Genomic DNA, 19631 nt, shown 5'->3' with positions numbered 1-19631 from the left:
CAGGCTTATGTAGTACCACGAAGCATATTTCGGGGCAGATCTCTTGATTGAACTTGCAGAATAGAAACTACCATCTAGTTTCTATTATCACCTGAGCTGAGATAGAGAGCATCTGCATCTATTCTGCTGTGTGTTTTTGAGGTTTCTGGCCTAGCAGCAAGAGGCTGAGTACAGCTTCCACTTTTGTTCATCACAGCTTAACATTTCAGTATAATTGCTGAGACAGTGAGTGATCCAGCCTAGAGCTGCCAGCCTCCTCTTCCAGTGTCAGGGATACCTTTTGTTGTTGTAAGTGATGCTGTCTGGATGTGACAAAACAGTTGATAAGCTTGACCAAGCGTGCCAGAAACCAAACCAAAACAAAAAGCAATGTAGATTTTCAGTTCACGCAGTTCAAGAAAAGGTGTTCCCCCCGCCCCCAGTGGCTTGCTTCAGGAGAAAGTCTGATGGATTTGGTTAAAATAAATAAATAAATAAAATTGTTCTGGTTATTGCTAGTCAGAGGAGGTTGCACAGACTGAGGTAAGCAACAGAAAACAGACTCAGATCCTCAGGTGACGCAAACTGCCATAGCTATGCTGGCAGTGATTTCTGCTGGTTTACACAAGGCCCAAGAGGCATTCACTATGCTGAAGCTTTTAACCTGTCATTGTCTTGTATATGTAGAGAGTTTTCTGCCAGTGAGACCCCTTATTCTCACAGGCAACAAGTGCGTGTGCCCATGAGAGTGGGATGAAGCATGTGAGGCAGTGGGATGCTCTGGGGTGATTCCAAGCTACTGGTACTCTCTGCCAGGCAGGCCAGGCTGCTATGATGGGTCAAGTTAGTTGACTTTCTTCCCATCTTCGTAAAAACTGAAGTTTTCCTTTCATCTTTTCCACAAGCAGTTTCTTCTCTGGCTTGCTTTCTTACCGTCTCCCTCATGCTGTGTTTCTGTCTCACTCCTCATTCTTTCTCCTCCCCCAGAGGATTTCATGTCTCTTCAGCACAGCTAGGTCAAGTGCTACTTCTCCCTCTAACTGCCTAATTTTCCCTCCTCTTATTTTCCCAGGCAAAGTTCAGGTCTAGGTCTTTAGTAAAGAATAGACATTCACCAAAAGAAGGTTACTGACTAATGCTCTAATTTAGAGTCATGGTTGACCCTCACCCAAAGTGTCTCATTTCTCTCCAGTCTCACAAAACATTTACGGTTTCCTAGACTAGATTTAAGCAAGGTCCAGGTGAGTAGGCAGCAAAGAAACATCTGGAAGAAGAGCACCACATTTAAGAAAGAGACAAAGCAGTCTTTAAAACAGCAGGATTGGAAACAAGAAGGCTTTTAATTGTTCTCTCTGTCTGTCTTATCTTGGGAAGGAAAGAAGGACTAAATATTGGGTTTCCTGAGCAAAAGAGAAGAAAAAAATATGTAATTGGTTCTGTTTACATTCAGGTCTAAAATTTGAGCAGTGAAGAAAATTAGGTGGGTTTTAGTGCAACAGGGACTAGTTCTGGGGTGTGCTGTATACTGTGCATTCTGCATACACCAACACTTGCGGTGTCAGTTAGGGATTTAAGTCCTAACTTAAATCCTTCTTTGCACTAACCCAGCTTGTGTTTTCTCATGCAGAGGAAATGCATGAAATTTCTAGTGAATCTATATAGATTAGAAAACATGGGCTGGAGTAATGATCTGAGAGGTTGGTCAACCGTATGTGTCAGCTAAGATGCTGTTTCTGATCAGCTTTATTGACAATCTGACATGTCTGTAAATCCAAACAGAACTTAAAAAGTGCCTGTCAAAGCTTAAATTCACACAGGGGAAAATGTTTTCTAGAGAAGTTTTAAATGAGTAGCAGAGTTAAGTGATAGAGAAATCCTCAAACACAGAATGTATAAGGGAGAGCTTTGATTAATTTTTATCTTCCATGTAATAATTTTCAGTGACTCAACTATTTTCTTTTTTTTTTCTGAGGTTAAAACTTTAAGAAATCATTGGCAACTCTCAAAAACCAGCACAAGGAAGATTCACACTCCAGTTTTGACTGCTTTTAAAGATTTTCCAGCTATCCATAACTTTTATTTTTATTTCATTTAGTTTACATTCTTTTACTCATATTATATACACTTACTTTGTTTATTACAATCTGGACTGGTGGCAAGGCCAATTAACAGAGCTGCTGAACTCTGCTGGTTAAAAGCTCCCTTTTTCAGTTGTACGCAGCCTTGCCAAAATCCAATTGCTTAGGCTGAAATTTGTCATGTTGATTGCTTGCTTCAAGCAGAATTATTTTGGAAGGGTTCAGCAAAGTTATTCCAGTTGTTTGAAAAATGAGGCTTGAACAAAATGCTAGCACGTCTAGCAATTAAAAACAATTTATGGTGGCCTTTTTTTTGACTGTTCTGAGCCTTTGTCATTTTGAACAGAAATGCAAGATTTGCCATCTGGGATGTGACTTTTCTATCTTCAAAATTGGCCAAGTTATAAATGTTTAGAAAGACAAGTCTTACGTTTGCATGTGTTCAGTGAAGCAGTTAATTATTTTTTTAAAGAAAATTCAACATCACTGAGCCAAATAGTAAGCACTAAAACAACTAAACCAACACTGTCTTTGCAAGACTTAAGGAAATTATAGTTTTCCTTAACGGCTGCTGCATGCTTCTGTAAGCTACGCTTTGGCCAGGAGCTGAAACTATGAGCATGGCAGCGCCCGTTCTGTATTCCCAAGACACCACAGTTCCTTAGGAGGAGATGTACCTCCTTCCTTGGAACCAGATGGTCACAGAATCTGGAGCAGGGAGGTCAAAGGATGGAATGACGAAGGAGTTCAGTAAGTTTCATTAGGAAACTAGAACCCCATAGTATTAGGGAGGATTTGATATTTTTGAATGGAAACTGAGACTGGGAGGGAGGAATATGAATTGGGATGTGAGAACTGGAGGAGGCCAGGAGCCAGCTAGTGTGGGAAGGGGCTGGGGTGGAGTTCTGAGATTAGGGGGTGCCCTGGTACAGTTTTGGGGACTAGGACTAGCCAAATAAAGAAACAGCATTGTTGAGATCTACTGGGAACCATGATGAGGATCTAGACTGGGGAAGAGATGGGGCTAGCCCTGAGTTTGTACAGATGAAGTGGAACAGAAATGGCCACCACATCTGAAGGCATCAATGAGCGATGAAGTCCCTGAGCCTGCAGCCCATACCTTCCATTGTCTCATTGTTCCTTTCCTGTCAGCCGTATGAAACCCACCAGCAAAATATGCAACTCATCCCATTTCCTGCTGATTCAAGTAGAGGACAACAGCCTACTACCACTATCAGTTATCTCATTAAAACAAGAGGTCTATGTGGTGGATCTAACAGTTCCAAGCAGTCATGCTGAGGAACCATGTGGGTGTCCATATGTTGCAGCAGAATATAATTTTTTTCTTTAAATCTAGGAAACACAACATGCTCCTAAGACTATGAAGGTTGCAAAGTCAAGAATTTGAAACAAGATTTTCCAGAATTAGTTGTCTATAAAAATTAACTGACTTAATTGCATGATGGTATCAGTGTAGCTTGTTGTTTACTAACTTTTTCATGCTCAATTTTGCAACCTTAATATTCTTTTAAGATAGCTTTCTGTGTGCAATAAACATACAACTTGAGCAGGAGGGAAACCTTTCCCTGGCCTCAGTTAGATTTTCATGTCAATTAGACTATCTGGCACTACATTTAATAACTCTCTAATTGCAATTGAAACACTTAGCTAAATCAATGCCCACCCTTCCTGATAATAAGTAACAGTTGTTAAAAGGTGCCAGGTGAAAACAAAGATAGAATGAATAGGCACCCTTGTTTTCTTCCAGACAACCTCACATCAATAAAGCTTGTTTTTTGTTTTGTTTTAAAATGTTTTTGCATTTTTTGTATTTAAAATACTTTATTTAAAAGCAAACCACTCCAACACCTTCTGAGTTTCAGGGAGACCTTGTGTATCTGTACAGACACAAAACATGTACCATAAATTTATAGCAAAGAATTTCTTTTTGAACCATGCTGAGGTTTACTGTGCTAGCGCTTCCTAATTCATTGCCTGGAAGTTGTGTGGGGTTTTTTTGTAATTGTGCTTGAGATAAAGTATCACACCCACTCCTAATTTTTTAATTAAAACCCCAAACCAAACAAAAAAACCAAATGACAAATGAATGAACATGTGTAGTGACCACCTACCAAAATCCCTGCACCGCTTAGTGCCTTTTCTCTCTGTCTCACTGTCCATACTGTTGCATACGGATCACCGTTGCGCTCTCACTTTCCTATTCCTCCATCGTGAGGTCATGTATATATACTCTGTAAAGGTGAATGGTGCTGCACTAAGGGTACTTTAGCAGGGGTGGCCGTGTGTGAACCCTGTTAGGTGGGACTGCCAAGCAAAAGGAGGTGCTGCTGGACTAGGATGGGAGGGAGAAAAGGGAGGACAATCACTTCCAGAGAAGGAGGAGGCCGGGAATGCTCTGGGTGACAAAAGTAATTTGTTACAGCTCTGAGGGCTGGAAGGCAGCTTGGGTGGTGGGTCAGTGTGGTACTTCATAGCCACCGCTTTCACTGGCATCTCAGAAATGCACTGCACTTCAGCATGTACAACCTTTCTTTTTGTTCTCAGTGTACTGTGTGGGTTTGTTAAGTGCACCATCTGTCAGGATAATGAGACCACTTTCCCTTCCCTGCTCCATAACCTCCTGATATATATAAAGAGCTAGGAATATAGGCCTACCTTCTCCTTTCACTGGGACTTTATTGGAAAACCATGCTTGCTTTTACCAACATTTAAAGAAAATGATATGTAGCTGTCATTAATCAATACCTAGGGTATAAAAAGGTGGATGCTCCTTCTCCTTGCTATACACCTGAGAATAAGCCCACTGCAACCCAGCCTCAATGATCTGCACTTCAGTCAGATGCTTGTCAGAACATGTAACTGCATTCTTATGGGAGAACAACCCCTCCACCCTTTATCTGAAATAGCATCAAGTTCAAAAGAGGATGTTGCTGAGTCAGTGCCTGGGACCTAGAAGGTTTGGAATTTCATTTTTTTATGAGATGGGGAAAAGGAAAAAAAAACGTAGAAGCAGGGTTTGAAGTACTGTCTAGTGCCTTTGGTGCCTGACCTTGCTCATTAATCTCTGCTACTTTGAAAAGGCTTGGAAAATTACATTACCCTACACCATCAGTCCTCACTCAATAAATACAGACACTAAAGTCAGGGACGAGAAATCCCACAAAGCTTTGGTATTGACTTGTTAGAATTCCAGGCTTTAGCCTCACAATACAGTAACTGTCTATAAGTAATGAACAAGCTGCTGAGAAGGACACCTTGCCCTTCTGGATTCATTCCCCACTCTTTTAGAGAATCTATTCGCTGCCATTTTTTACTCCCTTATGCCAAACAGTAAATTGTCCTATGTGCCAATAAGGTCTTTTCTATTACTCGGTGAGAATAAATTTGTGGAAGAGCAGAGCTATGCTCACGTTCTGTCTCAGAGCCAATAGTCATATTAACCTTAGCATCAGTTTCTACAGTAGGGGAGGGGAAAGAAAAAAAGAAGACGACAAGGATGTATGGGGGGTTTGTATTTCTTCCATTAAGGAATGATGAAGCAGTAACTTGCGTGCTTTGGCATTTAAAGAACGTGTTCGTATACCTGTCCTGTGAAATCAGAATTCTCTATTGAGTGCACATCAGCTAAGATTTCAGTGCAGAAGCCATGCCTCCTCCTTACCCACGGGTGCTGCACGGGACCCAGGAAGGAAGGAGAGAGAATTCGTGTTGGGGAACTGTACTAGGAGATGGTCACTATGGTTTTCTGTACACTTCATGCAGACTATAATCTCATGTCAGTGGGGGCTTTCCTTGGCTTGGATCAGCAATGAGAAGCACGGCTAGCAATACCTTTTACAAGGTACTTGTCTTCTCCAGCACATCCAGTACATCTGACTCACCCATTTTATTTCTTCTTTATGTAGTCTCAGTCCTGCAGTCAAGTAATGGCTGCCTTTGACATATGCTAGGTGCAACAAGGTTTCTTTGAGCATCTCCACTCTTCAGCAGAATGGCAGCAGCCATCACCTGGCTCATTATTAGCTAAATAGCAGAGCAGAGATTTGGTGTTTGCAGTAGCTTGCAAATTCAATTATAGTTCTCACAGCAACTGTCATTTGGCTGCTTGTTCATAATGAAGCATTTGATATTGCTTGTCGCGGTGTTAACTGTAATCCCTTATTAGGGAAATATAAGAAGTCTTACTGATGTACACTTAAAAAAAAAAGGCTTCTGAGCATGAAATAATCTCTCCATAGCATGCAGACACACATACATGCACAAAAATTCACTATCCTTGAAATAAATTGAAAGGATAGCAAGAGGTGCTGATAGAGGCTTTTTGTCTGTTCAACTATATATCTATAAAAAGAGAGATGTATGCAGACTGTTCAGCCAGCTCCTGAGGGAACATGAGAGGATCCAGATCAGCTGCACAACTGGCAGCTTCACTGGCAATCTCAGCAGAGGGAACAAATGTTCGTTTTGACCCTCTGTTGAAGGTGAGCTGTTCTCTCCTTGCTAGCAATGGGATGGAAGCACACAGATGGACTAGTGTGAGAAGGTATGCCTCTATTTTATTTTCTTCCTTCCTGAAGCAAATAAGATTTCTTAGCTGCTACAGTTTCATTGTAGTACCTTTCATAAGGGCTAAATAATTTATTTGATGAGAAAAAATTTCACATGAAATAGCAGATAAGTGTGTTCATATGAGATTCTACAATGTGTAGTTCAGGCACCATTCAGGCTCAGGGAATGTTATTCATTTGATTAACTATCAATATCTACATCTGAACTAGTCACCCTGAGCTCCCTTTATAGCTAATAGAGGACTAGCCAATATAGGAAGAGGATTCAAGGGTGAGATTCATGCTATCCTAAAATGTCTGCCTAAAGTAGGTCAGATAAATTGCACCCTCGGAGTGCCTATTTTTCTCCATTGGTTTCTTTCTAACGTGAGCTGCTGATGAGCTCCAATGTAAACACTTGCAAGTTTGGTTTTTTTTACGGTTGGACTTGATTATCTTAAAGATCTTTTCCAACCTCAATGATTCTATGATTCTAAGTTAGGTTAGGCAATTTTTTCTCAGGAATTGGACAGAGCTTTTTATCTCGAATCCAGTTTTTAAATGTTCGGCCTAATGAGCTTCTGCACAACATGTAACATGGCTTTCCAAATGGCTGTTGGGCAAGACAACCTGAAATACACTGACAACACCCTCCAGCGTGTAATTCCTTCTCATCCTCTTTCAGAGCCATATTGTCACAGGATCTTCATTTGTCTCCCCCTTACTGCTATTTCAGTGCTATCATGCGTTCTCCTGAGGTGCCCCTCTCTTCCTCAGAAAGTTAAGCAAACCAGCCTGCAGGGGAAATAAACATATAATGTGGCTTTTTGTGTTCAGTGGAGACATGGTAAACTCAAATTAATGATTCTGTTCGGATAACAGCCCAAGCAAAAGAAAACAGTGGAAATTTCCTAGAACCCTCCTGCAACAGAATTTCTTTGCTTGATGGTGGAAAACTACAGCTGGATAACTGCTTTCAGGAGTCAGAGACATTAAAATTCTGTACCTTTTGTGAGCGAATTTCACTATAGAGAATATTCAGTAAGACTACTGGCCAGACTGCATCAATCCAGCACTACATCTAGTTGCACTTGTGGATGCTGGAGCAGAAGTTACAAAGCCAACTGATGCAGGAGCATGTAAGACCTACTGGCAGGCCAAGTCTCATGGTAAATTGATGTCTGTCAGAGTATGCTGGTCTTTGCTGAGACTGTGACTGAACTGCCTTGGAGCTGCTCCAGAAGCCTAGGTTTTATATCCATCGCATCTCTGGGGCTCTACTGATGGGATGCGTTTGGTTTTATGGAGGGGTGACAAACTTTCTTTTGCCAAATACACTCCCAAAAGAATCTCTTAGAGCATGATTGTTCAACTCAGCCTGTGGGATGGAGCAGGTACCCCGTGACAATTTTGTTCTGTCTCCAAAGGACTCCAGATGCTTCCTTGGGCATTTTTAACCTTACAAGCTCCACTTCTGTCTGCAAGACTTTGAGAATGGCCCAACTGCCTCCACAAGCACCCCCAAACTGGCATTTAGTGCAAGATGTTAAAAAAACATGGTACATACCTGTAGTAAAGCAGTGGCTTTTTCATGACGGGCTTGTGCCAAAGTAGTGGTCCTATTACCAGCACAGAACAGTGCCCATGTTCATGCAAATAAAAGTTGCAGGGTTTGGACATAAAGTTGTTTGTTTCTTGCATTTAATCTATGCAGTAAAGTAAATGCTTCTTACAGATAATCTTATTTACAAGTTTTTTTTTGATACCATGTGATAAGGCATAGAAGATACTGAAATGACTCCTTTGCTTAAGAGTGTAATGTTGAATGGCAAAGCTCAGTTCCTATACCTTATACTGTCCACTGCTGAGTGTGTGGTTAAATACTTTGTAATTAAAACCTGGTGATGGATTTTACAAGAGGAGAGTATCTTCTCACTGTGACTTTCCAAGCTCTCATGGAACAGTTTTTATTAAAGTTACTGTGAAAACTTAAAATAGCGCTCTCAGAGAGAGATGTAACACAGATCTGCTGGTAGACAATGATGCCTAGAAGCTGCCCTTATTTTCCACTTTGAAGATGAGCAGGGCAAAATCTCGCTCTTCATTTTCTTCATTTTATGTGTGAAGAGAAACACTTTCTGACTCCGTACTACTGTTCTTTTGATTGACTCCTCTCCTTTTTCTGATTGACAGGTTTTCCTCTGTAACCTATGCCATTTTTCCCAGCTCATCTCACTTTGGCAGTGCATGAATTTGAGCCCCCTTTTCTGCTACTCCTCTGTGGCATATTGTGATCACTGCCATTTCTCTGAGCTTATTCCCTAGCTACTCTTATAAATTGCAGGGAGGGGGGGAAACATTCCTGGAAAGCGAGGCCGTTATGCAACATAAGGGTGGCAGTACCATTTTGGAAGATGAACACTTCTCTTTCTCATTTTCCTTGCAAGGGCTCTCAGGTACCGTTGGTCATCACATAATTAATAGCAAGTGCCAACTCATTTTGAGTCAGTTCCCTAGCAGTCTAGAGCTACAAAGTGTTGTGAAGTGCTGGAGGCTACATCCCTTTTAGGAAATAAAACGGGCTAGAGCCTTTTCTCTGACTTAGATGCAAAGTGGCAGAGCATGGCTTGAATCAATAGGGCTAAACTCTCCCTCAAAAACCCAGGGTGTTCTCATCCACCCTGCCTGCAAGGTAGGGTCCCGGCCATGCTATGTGGCCACAGTAGACAGGCAGTGCCTGGCAGAGGGCTAGCTGGAACAGTCCCAGCCATGCCAGTGGCTGCGCTGACTATTACATGCTCTAGAGAAGCTGTTGGTGGTGCCTGAGCCATACCGTGGCCTTGGGTAGTGTGCTGGTGTAATCATAGCCTAGGAGGTAGCCTTGAGGAAGTTCTCCTGTTGTTATTTTAAACTTTATTGCTGAAGACAGTTTTGCAAAGGTCATAGTACTGAGGGGTGGCGGAGGGGACAGAATTTATTGTTCTGCATTTGTAACCACATTAGGGTTCCCAGCTATGACTTGGAGCTCCTGAACGCTACCATAATAGGAAAGTAACTTATCATATATTAATCAAGCAGTTGACTAGCGAGTCAAGAGGGCGGCTTGCTTCATGCACTGCTGAAATGCAGCTCTTTCCACAGTTGAACAGCAAAGCTGTTTAAAGGCACAGTGTTTACTGAGGTAGTGGGAACTGGAAATTGCACAGGAAATTAAAAATATATCATAATGATTCCCATTTAAAACTTGGCTAGGACATTGGGGATCACATGCACACAGCTGCAGAGACTCCCATAACTTTGGACTGAATTTATGAGGAGGATCATGGCACTCTTTCCTGGAGGAGAGGACTTAGGGCTAAGTGTATTATCCCTGCTGGTGGGGCATCGTTCTGCAGTGACAGAGGGACCTGACTGTGCCAGCGCTTGATCCCCAGCACCACTTCCTTTTCGCTCCTAGAGGCTTCCATTGAATTTGCCAGTCAGTCTAGCACTCCTCAGATGCAGTTTTAGCTAGTAAGAGATGAGATTATACAGCTAAGGTGGCCATTTTAATCTGCTGTGTTCCTAGTTAAACTTCCACAAAGTTTCGTCTCCAGGTGGGGATGTGAATTATGGCCTCTAGTTTCGTGCCTAGAATACCTTGTAGATCCCCATTAACACTTATGTACCTATCTATGCATCAGTTATGCATTTGTAAGCCATTTTAAAAGTCTGTAGTGATACATTAGTTATTCTGAGGATGAGGAATGATTGCTTAAATAATATTAGCATTTAAAGAAAAACAATATTTGTCTCTATTAATTGTTGAGCAAAATCAGTTCATCTGTAGTTGGCTATGAATTAGTTGAAAATACAATTTTTGTAAACTGAATTTTATTACTATTCCTTTCTGTTTCATTATGTTACCCTGATATACATAATTTTGTGCTACTTCATTTATCTTATGTCAGAAATAGTATTGCTGCTCTCAAACATTATTACAACTAGGAAAAAAAAGATTAATCAGACACTTCAAAAGCCTCATGCTGAAATAACATTTTTAAAATCATAAAAGAACAACCACTATTTTCTACAGCAAAACTAATTTTTCAAATTTGAGATTACAACACTGCATTACAAAAGTAAAGGTCAATTTGAAGAAAAAAGGATTCTGGTTGCCTAATGAAGTTGTCTTTTTTATACCAAATTGTAATTTACAGTTGAATTGAAAGACGTTAATTCTTTTCTGGCTTGCTTTGAGTGATATTAAGGGGCCAGTTTGTATGGTTCAGATAAAAATAGCTGTTACATTTAATCTGATCACTAATGATAACCTTTATTTCCCTTCACACTGTGCTTTTGAAGTCACAGGAGACTGTTGAGCTCCAGGGTTTGCTCTGCAGTTTCAGAGATGGACGTTACACTTCTCCAGCACCTACCACCTTCAAATAACTGACCATGGAAAATGAACACCCTTGTATAAACCCATAACCTCCCCCACTGTCAAGTGCCTACCTACTGACACTGAAACAGAACAGGCAGCCTTTGACTTTGGAAGGTGGCCCTTGAATGTCTGAGTTCGTTATGGAGTGAAGAAACAAGAACAAATGTAGTAATGTAGTCCTTGTCACAAAATGAGTATCTCACCCTGCAGCATTTTTAATGAGTAGGAAGAAAAATTAGTGTTATTCCTAAGCTAATTAAAGAAAAATTCTGTCCTTAAAAATGAAGTAGCTGAACATTTGAGCTGGATTATCTGTGTAACAGTCAGATAGTGATACCCCATTGCACAGATACGGGTAGGAAGGGGAAGAAGACAGAATTTCTGTTTTGCATAGTCCCATGGTTGCTGCTCAGAGGACTGAAGGGATTGTGCCTCTTGTAGCTGAGGAGGTCATGGGGCCACAAGACTGTCACACTGAGGTAATTCCACGGAGGCCGGATCCTGTGTTAGCATTATGCTAGTGTGTTGATAAAGCAAGTAATTACAAGGCTCCCAGGGATTCAGGTCTTTTGCAAATGACCACCAAACTGGAGATTAGCCAGTAATATCACAAGAACCAATGGCTTTAAATCAATCTAGGAAAGTTAGACCAAAATTTCATAGAGTTTTGTGTTGTGACATCAGGAACATGTATGTGAAAAAAGTAATCTCCGGGAGGTTTGTGCCTAGACGCTAACTAAGGAGGCAGACAGAGCTAACAGAAAGGTCAATAACATCCTGATGCAGTAAGGTCATTCTAGATGATGGGAATATTGCATCACACCAGCAGTATCACGGAGTCTGTCCCTCTAAATGCATAGGTACTATGCTAATGACCTTTCATCAGCCCACTGTGCTCTAACAGGCTCCTCATATAAATAATTCTCTTTGGATCATCCCATCACTGGAGGGGTGCTGAGGCAAAGTCCTCACAGTATCCTGTCTCCCTAGACCACAAGCTGCAAGCCGTATACACTAAGCTAGTGAGGTCACAAAACCAGTGCAATGCTCAAGGCTCTGGGAGATGTTTGGTCCTGATACCACGGAGAGTGACAAACTGTAGTTGCTGAGCTGATGATCTCAGAGAGGCCTCTACTTGGCATTTCATTCAGCAAAAGAAAAGACTAGGAAATAAATCAAAGGAGGCAAGGCCAGATTAAGGCTCTCTTCTGCATGCCAGTACTACCTTCCTTTCTTCTCTTGGGCTTGGGCAACGTCCACTCCCCCAACATTGCCAACTTTTCAGCCGCCTTGTGAAGTGAGAGTCTGCTGGGGAGCAGCAGGGTTACCAAAACAAAGGCTCAGAGCTGGCCTGCTGGGTAATGTGGCCCTGGCCAACTGACTGGAGAGTTTTTATCGTTGAGAAGTAGACTGTCTCCTTTCTTCAGCCATAACGTCAGTTATGGTGTTATTTTTCCTCATCTTGCACAGAAGGAAAAGGCTAGATTGACTCCCCTAGAAGAAGACGAGACCCTGTCTTTCACTTCCTCACCCCTCAATTGAATACAGAGGGGGAAGAATGGTCACATCAACTCTTGGCTTTCAAAACTGGTACTTGTAAGGGGTTAAATCTGGCCTCCATACACCTAAGCACCCATATGTTTTCTCTAGCTGGCTGGTTGCTTTGTGGAGTCTAGTAAGATAAAATGACTCTTCCCGTCACATAACAATAAAGATAATGCTCCACATGAATGTCAACATCCGTCAGATTCCTGCCCATTTTGGTCCTCTTTAATTAGGAACTGTTCTGCCTCATTGGACAGACTGGTGTAATAGCTTGGGATCAGAGTAGCATAAAGATTGTCAGAGCTTGAATGATCTTTTGAGCAGTGGGAGGTAATGATCCTGCCTGAGGCAAAATGCCACTTCTGGCATGTTATGGGGCACTGTGATTCTGTCCCACACTTCATTTAGTCTTTTTCCAAATGCTGCAGTTTAGCCCCTGAGAAATGCAGTATGTTTATGAGCATACTCCATCTTCAGTATAGTCCCTTAATTTCTGTTGGATGTGGGCCGGGTGAGCAGGGGCGGAGGATAGCACTTAAGACGTGAAATGCCAGTTAGAGGCTCCAGCCCATGCAATTTTTCATGCTGAATGTTTTTCCAGAAGGTGACAAGTAATCTCTATTTCATCTGGAGGATGGAGAAATTCTGAGAATAAAAGAGTGAGTCCTCTTTTCCCCCAAGTCCATCCCACCAGCTTTTGCCCTTCCATGAACACTCCTTAGGAAAGACTGGTCTGTCTAGCCTGTGTTCAAAGGTCACAAAAGACTGCTTTAGGCTTTTGGCCCATATGGAATAAGCAGTGTTTTCTTTTTCCAGTGTTGTCATAATTCATTTTACTTTGTAGTTGAAAAGTAAATGAAAGAAATAGCTGAAGGCATATTTGTGAGTAATTACACTTGCACCACATTTCTTGAGAGTTTGCTGGGTAGATTTGTGTGTAAGATTTGATTGTTTTCCTTGTTACAGGCAGCTTCATTATCCATCCAGTGTTTGCAATGGATTGTGAGGTACTGTAGCAGATTACGGAGATAGCATTCTAGTATTTCATCTGGAAATGGAATAAATAGATCTCTTTCAATTGCGATGATGTGAAATGAGCTTTCAGGATGTTAGATTTGGAAAACAGCTAATTAGATGCTGTTTCAGGCTCTCCTGCTGCAATGACTATTGCATATACTGAAGTAAAATCTGCACCCTGCAAGTTGTCTCAGTCTTTAGTCCTGCAAAGTAGTCTGCAACACCAGACTGGAGCTGGGGCATGGGGTGCTCCTTATGATGGTGGAACTCATCAAGCAGTTGCTGTTGTGCTCCAAGGAGTTTGGTCCACCACAACTCAGATTTGCCTGAATTGACACATGGCCGGACTCAGTCCACATTAAACACATGATTTTGAAAAACTCATCAGATACTAGACTTTTGTTATGGCCAACCCATGACTGTTGGCATGGGATTGTTCTGTTCTCCTCCCCTATTGGCAGTGATCAGAACCCAGCAGGGACACATACTGACTCCTCTGGCTTGTCATGGCATGTTCAGAAGAAGAGTGGGAGTCACTATCTAGGAGAAGGAATTTGGACTAAGTATGAAGAAATCTTTTAGGGAGAGCCTTGAAATAGCTGAGTGTAGTAAGAAAGGTTAGGGATTTTATTTTTTATGGTGCTAATGAAACCAAATCCCCTCAGAAAGCAGAAAGTGCAAGCCAGTGCTTATCAATATTTTTTGATTTCTGAATCCCTCAAAATCACAAGTAGCTTGTGAATTGAAGTCTACTGATAACAGTCTTGTTCCTCCTGGTTTCCTCATGTGGGCCTGTGGTAGTCCAGGGATCCTCAGATATCCATGTGGAAGAAATCTGCACATAGTCTAGAAAGCGTAGATATCAACAAAAGTGTGTGTGTGTGACTGAGGATGGGGAGGGCATCCAGATCTATCTTTATTGCTACATAAAGGTGGCTTAGAAAAAGGTGGCTTGTTATCAGACAGAATGGTTGGCCCTCACCAGTAGGAATGAAAAAAGCAAGTCCAAGAGTAAAGCCTGTGCAAGTGCTTATCTATGCTCTGGCCTGCTGAGAGTGAAAATTTCCCGGGTTTTCAGATTGCTTCCAAGCTAGTGATCCCTTGTGAAAGGAAAGCTAGGAGTGGGAGACAATGAATGAGACAGGGACATTTCTACGGGCTTGCTTTCAGTTCTCTGCATACATTTCATGATTTGAGCATTCAAACTTAATAGCCTGCATGTTTGAGATATATGAACAACTACTGGCATAAAAGCTAGTGTGGCATAGGTGCATATATAGTAGAAAGGGTGCAAAAAGGCTTTCAGTCACTCGTATTGGTGCAGTGAGGTCATCTCTAGTCTGTGCAGGTTCTGAGCACAGGCTGGGTTTTCACTGTAATTAAGTGGGTCAATTCTTGATTCACAGAATCATAGAATGGTGTGGCTTGGAAGGGACCTTAAAGTTCACCTAGTTTCAACACCCCTGCCGTGGGGGATTGGAACTCATGCTCTTAACTCTAACCAGTAAAACAAAACCACTGTAGTTAGCGGGGTGTGATATATTTTAAATCATTGGGCTACTTCTAGTAAAGCAACTCAAGGTAAAAGCTAAAATCTTTTTCCATTAGCATAGACAAAGCCAAAGAAGGCGCACCACTTAATTCCCTCTCCAGATTGACAATCCATCTGTTAAAGTATCTGTGTTGTGACAGTCATCAACAGAAAATATTTTGGGGAGAACTCCAAGAAAATCCACTCCCAAAATTTAGGAAATACCCCATCCAGCTCTTTTCAGTTTAACGCAGGACTTTAAACTCTTTAAGCAAATATGTCTGTGTATTTCTATATATATTCATATATATTCTCTATATATTCAAATGTGGATATACCATACCTGTATATAGAAAGAGAAAGATGGGCCTAGGGAGAAAGAAAACACAGGTATGTCATATACATTATATATAGATGATATACATGTTGTTTTATAATGTACGTTATGCATATATGTGTAATCATTATATATATTTCTATCCCATCTGTAAGCTAACAATTAATTTCTTCATTACCCATATAAATGTCTTGGCCCTTTTGGACACTTCTAATTTCTTAATCTACAAGTCTAAGTCATGGCTGAAAACTTCTCATCCTACCATTTCTCCTTAGTGATGGGAAAAAGAGAAATACAGAAAGAGTTCATAAGGAATTTTGGGTTTGATTTTAACAAGAATGGGTCAAACAATAAAAGGAAGTCAGATAGATCTTAAGATATGGTAAATTATTGTAGATATTCAGGTACGGTAAATTATTGTAGTACAATTGATTTTAAGGCAGTGATGGTGATTCACATCAAGCAAAGATTAACTGGCCTGGAAATTCTAGAGAAAAATTATACTAAATGCTGGGTTTTCTTAAGTCTATAAAATCTTAATGTAAGATTGCTGAGTCACTACTGCAAGTTAACGTACTGCTAAGACTTGGCTGTAATAGGAAATGAGTTGTGCAAGCCAGATTTCATCAAGAGGTATGAAACCAATTGTGTCTACTCATTCATCTGTCTTTCCCTATTGACATACTGAAAAGCTAAAACTGATGCATAAACTCCACTTCTGTTTTCTACTGTTAAGACTGACAGCTGTGTCTAGTGAGTGGCTAGGGAGGAACCTAAAACTCAGAATGTTACAACAAAAATGCAAATCATCAAGCAATGAGAAGACATTAGTCTCATCAATTTCAAAGCTGATTAAATGCTTATTACATTACTAGTATAAACATTTTGATAGAAAATTTCTCCATAAGAAATAAAAGTATTTCTCCATAAGTGATACTCTTCTCTTTAGAATCAGTTAATAGGACCCTATTAATGGAGGAGAGATTCTGACATATGGACAAGTGAAACAGTTTTTATTTTCTTATTACTGGTATCACAAAGTGGTTGCTGTTAGAGCTAGCTGATCAGGCTATTGACTTTTTTCACTCAAAAATTTCAAATGAAAAGTCTATATTTACATGTTCTGACTTAAAATTCTTCGTTTTGTATAGGATGATGTAAAGTCCTTTTTTGGTTTGTTTCCATATAAAATGTTGTGATTTCTTGTCTTAGTTCCCTTTAATCCATAAATACCAAATCAAAACCAACCTCCCAAAATACCAACAAAATGGTACTAAGTCATTGTGAAAACGATAATTCCTTTTGAAATTTGATTAAAAAAATAATCTCTGTTTCTCTGCTGTGTACACAGCAATGTGGAGAAGGTGATATCTGGCAATAGGGTAATTTTCACAAAGCGTTGTTGTGTTATAGTCATTAGTTTAGGAAGTGGTACAGAAATTTCTGTTTCTTTAACAAGCCACTCTAAGTTTCAGTATATAACATGGCTTTAATGGGAGAGTTCAGTTTTCTCCTTGGCTGTGTCAACAATTTGTGAGCATAAGGAAGTAACTTCTGACCTTCACATCCCTTTCCCCATGAAAAATAAGGCAATAATTGTATTTCTGTACTTAAGGTGGTTGTGTTGCTTGAATAGTTACACAAACTGTGCAGATTCTTGGATTTAATGGCTATGGAAGTGTGACGTAATGTTAGCATGATTCATTTTCTTCCATAAAATCTTCATTTTGATAACCTAACTTTTTGTTATACTGTATAATCGAAGTTTTGGTAGGCTCTCAAGCTATTTTTCCCCTCCAGACTTTCTCTTCTTACATTTTCATCTTTCTTCTTAAATGTTCTTCTAACTAAAACAAAACATTAAGCGAACATTTCTTTTATGTTAACATAGCTGCATTTATTTGGTTATTGTAGTTAAAATAAAATCAGTATGGAATATGCCAAAAGCTTCCCTTTAAATACTTGCCAGTTTAGAGTGGATTCTGGTCATGGAAAATGGACACAAAAATTGAGTTCTGAATAAGAACAAGAAGTAAAGGCAAGAAATACTGCAAGACTCATGCTAAAATCATGAAGTGGTATCCCTGTTTTCTAGTGGGAAGGAGAGAGAGAGTGGGGAATAAGTTTCTTTTCATTTTAATAGTACATTGAAAGTGCTTGCCTTGATTTGCATTAACAGTACTTGGGGATGAGCATCCTGGAGGTGTTAATCTCAAGAGTAAAAAGCAAAGTGGTTCAAAATGGGTGAATTCCCACGGCTGTTTTAAGTAGAGCTGTCTGCAGACTCCTGGCATGACGTTCACTGCAGGACTGGGATACAACAATTACATAAGTGAGTTTGACAAACAAGTTTATAGAGAAGAGAAACTCAGTGGTACGACGAGGTTAGTGGAGTGAATGTGTGTTCTCACTTTGTTGGTCCAGGCAGATTAGGGTTATCTTCACAACGAGGGCAGGAGTTTCCCAGGGCTGCACTTAACACGTAGGTGGATGAAGCAAAATTCAGCAAAGTCAGCTGGGTTGTCCACGTGGAGGCCGAATGCAGTTGAACGAAAAGCTGAGGACTGGGAATAACGGAAGGCAAAGAGCCAAAGATCGAGGCTGAAAGGCAACAACAGAGCCCAGAGAGAAGTGAGGGAAGCAGCACAGTGGCAGAGAGATTGAACATAAATGATTCAAAGGGGAAGAGCGGTACGTGTTGAAAGGGATGAGGCAGGAAATCAGTGAAAAGGATGGAAATTTGCCTCAGGAAGTATTATCTCTTCCTCTAATGCAGGAGGTGTGATAGGAACAGGGTCTTAATCCCTACTTTAAAATATTTTAAGGTGCCTTTGTTTTGGAGTAAACATGGGGATATGAGTAACTTCCACCTGCAGGGTGGCACAGGAGGGTCACTCTGCCCCTCACTGTTAGCTCCCCGGGCAGGAGAGGACTTGCTCAGATGCCAGGGTGATGCTCGGTGACTGCCGAGCACCATTTGGATGTCACTCCTCGGTGCCTAGCTACCAATGGGCTGTCACACACTGTGCTGTTGGGAGAGGGTGGGGGATTTGATCAGCTGTGTTTGCTGAAACTGGTCCCAGGTTTTTTTCTGACTATGCTCCCCACCGTCACGGCTGTGTCTGTGAAGGAGAGGGGGGCAGGGTTTTTCACCTGTGCTGTCCAGTGATTATCACTGTTTGAAAAAACTGTTGATGTTTTGTTTTGTTTTCTTTGAGCAGATGGGCAGAAGAAGGTTCAAGAGGAATTTGACATAGACATGGACGCGCCAGAGACAGAGCGGGCGGCCGTGGCAATACAGTCCCAGTTCAGAAAATTCCAGAAGAAAAAAGCGGGGTCCCAGTCTTAGTAGCTACCTCACAGCTTAAAACAAAGTAATCCTGAAATGATTTATCAAGAAAATCAGAAATAACACGAAGATGCATGTACAGAAATTATCGATATTTAAAACCCCATTGGCAGATAACAAACCATGAGCTTGTGTGTGACTTCATCCCAGGTGTTTCACGCCCATTATCCTCTGTAACTCACCATTTTACTTGATGTTGTAATAAAAAGTTAGGGTGAAGTAATTAAAGTGTCTGCCTTCATCTGTCTTTTCATATTAATCCAGCAACCACAGCGTTACAAATGAACCCAGCCCAGATGCCTGTTTTCCTCTTCACGTAGAGCTTGGAGACATAAGAGCACCGTATGTTACAAGGTTTTTGCTGAGGGATGAGAGCGAGCATCTCAGCCCTGCTTACCTCATTTGGAGAATTCCAGCTGCCAGCCAAATGTGACAATAAAATTACTTTCTCGTAATGAGCTGAAAGTAAAAAGTTGCAGACAGAAGCTGGCATGAGGGGAAGAGGTGTAGGAAGCAGTGAGCAGTTTATTTTTGTCTTGCAATTATGCCAATAAAGTGGCTTAAGTGGGGAAATTGTCCCTGTCCTTCCGCTTTGCATGATAACGTTCAGAATTACCCAGCTTGGACCACATTGACTGTTACGGGGAAAAAAAATAGACACAAAATACAAACCCCAATTCCAGAAACCTTTGGAAGGTTTTTTTTTAAAATTTGTAATAATAGAAACTGACCCACTAAACTCTCTTTTTGATGCAGCTTTTCACTCTCTACGTAATGAGTAACTATTTCTATGCCATCTCTCTC

At 40.9% G+C, this 19631-nt stretch overlaps 1 protein-coding gene across 1 annotated transcript in view; it reads left to right on the top strand.

The window, feature by feature from the left end:
- The window catches only part of PCP4 (Purkinje cell protein 4), a gene marked incomplete at its 5' end in the record, with an annotated part of 32296 nt that extends 13255 nt beyond the window's left edge, over positions 1 to 19041 (top strand). Inside the window, one exon of the mRNA XM_050914792.1 lies at positions 18700 to 19041. Within this exon, the coding sequence (XP_050770749.1) occupies positions 18700 to 18827 (128 nt within the window). The remainder of the gene's footprint in view (positions 1 to 18699) is intronic.
- Positions 19042 to 19631: the final 590 nt, after the last annotated feature.

This window comes from Gymnogyps californianus, chromosome 1 (assembly GCF_018139145.2).
Source record: "Gymnogyps californianus isolate 813 chromosome 1, ASM1813914v2, whole genome shotgun sequence".
NCBI classification, from domain to species: Eukaryota; Metazoa; Chordata; class Aves; order Accipitriformes; family Cathartidae; genus Gymnogyps; species Gymnogyps californianus.
Note: the sequence above shows the minus strand (reverse complement) of the source record. Positions and strands in the feature narration are given on the sequence as shown.